This window comes from Plecotus auritus (assembly GCF_963455305.1).
Source record: "Plecotus auritus genome assembly, chromosome: 4".
In the NCBI taxonomy this organism is placed as follows: domain Eukaryota; kingdom Metazoa; phylum Chordata; class Mammalia; order Chiroptera; family Vespertilionidae; genus Plecotus; species Plecotus auritus.
Window position 1 is genome coordinate 109,452,631 of NC_137775.1, and position 5,196 is coordinate 109,457,826.

At 54.2% G+C, this 5,196-nt stretch overlaps 1 protein-coding gene across 1 annotated transcript; it reads right to left on the reverse strand.

Annotated features, from left to right (window-relative positions):
- Window positions 1-509: 509 nt before the first annotated feature.
- On the reverse strand, window positions 510-2,713 carry CCT8L2 (chaperonin containing TCP1 subunit 8 like 2). Its single transcript, XM_080665924.1, has one exon. The coding sequence runs from the start codon at window positions 2,274-2,276 to the stop codon at window positions 642-644; it is 1,635 nt and encodes a 544-aa protein (XP_080522050.1). The 5' UTR covers window positions 2,277-2,713; the 3' UTR covers window positions 510-641.
- Between the last annotated feature and the right edge of the window lie 2,483 nt (window positions 2,714-5,196).

Below are 5,196 nucleotides of genomic sequence, written 5' to 3' on the forward strand. Positions count from 1 at the left end.
TATCCCCTCTTTTCTCCCATTGACCCCTTGTAGCCCGCCCCCCACCCCTCAGGCTGCTACCACCCTATTGTCTGTGTCCATGGATTATGCATTATTTTGTATATGCATACAAAAGGATGCTTTTTAAAAAAAGTTATATTTCTGCCTGCCAGCTGATTTTCCTCCACGCTCCTCCTCTTCCTTCGCTCCTCCTCCTCCTTGCCTTAAATAATATTCCTTCCTTTTTCTAAACACAGCAGGGGTGAGCAGTCAGTCCTGTAATCTGGGACTGATGTTCTCAGATTACTAAAGTGACATCTAGAGAGAACTTCACATCCATTAGGACATGCAGGAGCACTCAGAGTGGGGAAGAGAACCCTGCAGGTTACGTTTTTTTCATCCCCCGGAACTTAATCGAGAAATCTTTAATAGAATTGAATCCCACTCTTATTGGAGGAAAGGAATAGGATCTGATGGACAGAAACAGAAAATAAAAAAAGCCAAGAATCTGAAAGGAAAAAAATCAATGAAAAGGACTTTTATATTATTTTTTTTTACCTAAAGAAATGAACTCTGTCCCACACATGGAGGAAATAAGGCCAACAATCATTTTGGGGGTGACTGTGCCCTCCTTGGCAGCCCCTCTGTTTCTGAGGATGCTGCTACTGGTTGTCCCCCGCTGGCGACGGGTGCTCCTGGGCCTTCCTGGGGTCGGGCCCGGGGTCCTGCTGGAGCGGGGGACTCGTCTTGGCCAGCACGATCTCGTCCACCGAGGCCAGCTGCAGCACGATGTCCACCACGGCCCGGAGCGCGTGGGCCTTGGCCGCCAGGGTGTCCCACACCTCTTCCTGAGCCACGTTGATGATGCCCTCGACCCCCACTCCTATCAGGAAGTGCCCGTGCTGGTGCGCGGCCGTCATGTCTGCCATCACCTTGGAGACGGCGAGGCCCGCGTTCTCCGCCAAGGTCGCGGGGAGAGAGCGCAGTGCCTGTGCAAACGCCAGGAGCGCGGGCCCGTTGGGCCCTTCCAACGCGGCGCCTTTGTCCGCGAGGATTTTCGCCAGAGCCATTTCGGTGGCCCCGGCGCCCGGGAGCAGCCTGGGGTCCCGGCACAGCTGCGAGAAGGCGTCGATGCCGTGGTAGACGGCCTGCTCCGCCCCGCGGAGCCCCTCCTTCGTGGCCGCCCTGAGCACCAGGGTGAGGGCGGGGGTGTCGGGGCCCTCCCACTCAAACACCACAGCCGAGCCCTCCCCTAGCTCCTGCGGGTACACGCGCTGGCACTTCCCCAGCGTTAGCGGGGAGAGCAGGTAGGGCATCACGGGCGTGCCCAGCACCTCGCTCAGGTACACCAGCTCGCGCAGCGCCTTCACCTGGATAACCAAGATGCCGCACTGGTCCGCCTGCGCCAGCGTCTTCTCCTCCACGTGCCCCCACACCACCGCCACGTTCACGCCCCCCATGGCCAGCTGCAACACCTGCTTCTCTGTCATCTGGTCAGTTCCCTTCCGAAAGCGGACGAGCTCGGCGGGACTCGAGAGGGTGGCTGTGGCGGGCGCATTGGGACCGACGAGGCCGAAGGAGCAGGCGAAAAGCGCCACCCGGGCGCCGCCCACCACAGCGGTCACCTGGCCGCAGGGCTTGCCGGGCACGGCCAGCCCGGGCAGCAGGCATGAGCGGTCCAGCTGCCCGCCCCGCAGCGCGCACACGCCCAGGCGCTCGGGGTGGAAGGTGCCGTCCAGCTCCTTGGCCTCCCAGCACGCCTGGGCCACCAGCCGGGTCAGGGACTCGGCGTGGGACAGGGTGTGCGTGTTCATCACCGAGTGGAGGGCCCAGAACGGGTCCTCCAGGGGCCCCAGCGAGCGCACGGCCAGAGAGGGCAGCAGCGCCAGCGTCTCGGCGGTGGCCGTGGCGTAGGCCTCGCGGAGCTGGGCGCGGGGTAGGCCGGCCAGCAGCAGGAGCTCCGCCTGCGTCAGCAGGGCCTCGGCCAGCAGCACCACGAAGGCCGCGCCGTCGCCGCTGTGCTCGGCGTGGTTGAGCGCCGCGTCCCGCAGGAGCCGGGCGGCGGGGTGCTCCAGCTCCAGGGCCCCCAGGATGGCGGTGGCGTACCCCGTGAGCACCGTCTCGCCTTTGGCGGTCACCAGGAGCTTCTGGAGGCCGAGGGGGCCGTAGCACGGCCGGATGATCTTGGCCAAGGCGTGCGCCGCCGCCAGGCTCCGGAGAAGGTGCTGCTCTTCGCTGCCCGGGCCGGGCCACAGCCGCTGGGGCAGTTCCCGCACCGAGGGGCCTCCACCGTCCATGGCCTGCGGAGAGGGGCCCACCGGGCTGCTGGGGCGCTCTTCAAACAGCAGCGAGGCGCCCCCACGCCGACCTCTGAAGCTACTCAAGGAGTCAGTGGACAAAAGGGCGCATCACCCCGTGTCAGGAGACATCCTACCTCCGGGCGCAGTGCAAGGTGACCTGCTGAGAGCGCGGGCCTGAAACCACCCCAAACGGATCTGTCAAACTGGCTCTTGAGGCCTCGGAGGGTGGGAAGCTGAAAGGGATCTTATCTTGATGACCTCACAGAGTGGCACGTAGAACCCTGAGCGGAGAATGAGGTCACAGAGGATGGTTGCAATGCGTAGGGGCTGGGGGCAGGCAGAAGTCAGGCCTGGTGGTCCGGTGATGAGGGACAGGCCTATGCGCCAGGCCCCAGTTTCATTTACACTTTGGAGACAAGAGGAAGGAGTCAGATGAAAATACCGACCAGCTGCTGGAGCCGTGCCCTCCCTCGTCCCCCCCCCCCCCCCCCCCCGCCCCGTGCTGTCTGTCTGAGGGGAAGCGTGTGCAGTAGTGCAGTACCATCTGATACCAGCCAGGCTGTAACCTGTCTGCCTTTGCCTCCTTGGCCACCTTATCGGTCTGTGGTATTCATCGGGTCCTTCACATGTCTCTTGGTCTGTTTATCTTTCAGGTTGCAGGTGTGTGAGGCCACACAGAGTGTGACAACTCCTCCCAATGACAGTGAGGTCACTGATCTGGCAAAGACAGGACAAGGCGAGGGGGCAAGAAGCCGACAGCCCATAGACAAATAGAAATGGACTCAGAGGAGTGAAAGGGCCCAGCCGCTCAGGTTGAGGAAGGTAGAAAACCTAAGTGTTTGGAGTTGGGGCCTCCTACATCACGCTCCCCCCTCAGAAGGTACATTTCTTCCTGCATTCTTGCACCCTCCTTTCCTCATGTAGAGCCTGTTGGAGTAATGATTGCTTCTTTTTCAGTTTAACAAATATTTATCGAGCACCCACAATGTACAATGTAATGAGGAGTACAGAGATGACAGGAATATAGAGCCTATCGGGGGAGAGAGATTTCTACCAAAGGAACACAACTTCCCACACAACTTCCCATAGGTGTTAGGCAGGGCACCAGCTGGTGAACATGAATGTGTCTTTATTTATTTAATCTAGAGAGAGAAGAAGGGAGAAAGAATTAGAAACATTGACCTGTTGTTCCACTTATTTATGCATTCATTGGTTGATTCTTTTTAAAAAATATACTTTTAGCCCTGACCGGTTTGGCTCAGTGGATAGAGCGTCGGCCTGCAGATTGAAAGGTCCCGGGTTCGATTCCAGTCGAGGGCATGTACCTTGGTTGCGGGCACATCCCCAGTGGGAGGTGTGCAGGAGGCAGCTGATCGATGTTTCTCTCTCATCGATGTTTCTAACTCTCTATCCCTCTCCCTTCCTCTCTGTGAAAAATCAATAAAATACATTTAAAAAAATATATACTTTTACTGATTTCAGAGAGGGAGAGGGAGAGATGGAAACATCAATGATGAGAGACTTATTGTTTGCCTTCCTCCTGCACGCCCCCTACTGGGATCAAGTTCATAACCCAAGCATCTGCCCTTGACTGGAATTGAACCCGGGACCCTTCAGTTCACAGGCCCATGCTCTAGCCACTGAACCAAACCAGCTGGGGCTCATTGGTTCTTGTATGTGCCCTGACTGAGGATCAAGCCCGAAACCTTGGCATATGGGGACGATGTTCCAACCAACTGGGCCACCTCGCCAGGGCTGAATACTGGAATAGCTATTATGATTAGGGGTAAGATGTTGCTCACTGCTTAGAGCGATAGGCCCTCGCACCGAAGGGTCGCAGGTTGGATTCTGGGTAAAGAGCATGCACCTGGGTTGCAGGTTTGAACCCAGGTCTCAGTGAGGGCACTTGTGGGAGACAACCAATTGATGGCATATTGATGTTTCTCTTTCTCATCACCAACTCCCCACCCCTGCTGCGCCTTTCCACTCTCTCAAAAGCAATGGGAAAAATATCCTCAGGTGAGGATTAACAACAACAAAAAGGGATTAGGGGAAAGACAGAGCAATACCATTCATTTTCATTTGGAAAAACCTTTTTACTTTGTTAATGGCAGATGTTCCTGGGAGTGGGAAATAGAACTCTGAAAGGGATAATAACAGTACAGAGTCAGGATAGTATGGCAGACGTTGTTTTAATATTTCCACAGACAAGATAGTAGTGAGAAAGAAAAGGAAAAAAAAATTACAGTGAAAGTGAAATATAATTAAGGGTAAAGAGGAGATAATTTTGGAGAAAAAAACTTTTCCCTTAACAACTTGATTGCTTTTATAAATATTATAGTTATTCATTATAAAAGTTAAAAAGAAAAATACAAAGAAAGTAAATGGGGATGTAAACAGTACAGGGAATATAATCAATAATGCTATGATAACTATGGATGGTGCCAGGTAGGTCCTAGACTTATCAGGGGACCGCTTTGTAAATTTTGTCTCACCACAATGCTGTACACCTGAAACAAATATAAAATAATATTGAATGTCAACTGGAATTGACAAATTTTTTTAAAAGGATAAAGAAAAAGAAAGTCATTTGGAATCTCAGCCCATAGATAATCCTTGTTTATATTTTGATGAATGTGATTACTTTATACATAGACATACACAGAAAGTTGTGGACTGACACAGTTTTACAGAAGTGGGTTGTATGATACATATTGTATATGCTACTCTGTAGTCATTTTTCCCCTCAACATTATCTTGGCTGCGAGAAATATTTCTAAGTGGGTGTCATGCTGTCTGAAGACTATGGGCAACTCTTTCTGCAGCAGCAGCAGCAGCAGCAGCAGCAGCAGCAGCTCAGAAACCGCCTCTGGTTTCCAGGAGCGCACTCAGAGGGCATGTTGGTGTCATCACTGCC

Excerpts from the sequence above, each read along its gene's own strand:
- CCT8L2 (XM_080665924.1), bottom strand. The coding sequence starts at position 2,276 with ATGGACGGTGGAGGCCCCTCGGTGCGGGAACTGCCCCAGCGGCTGTGG.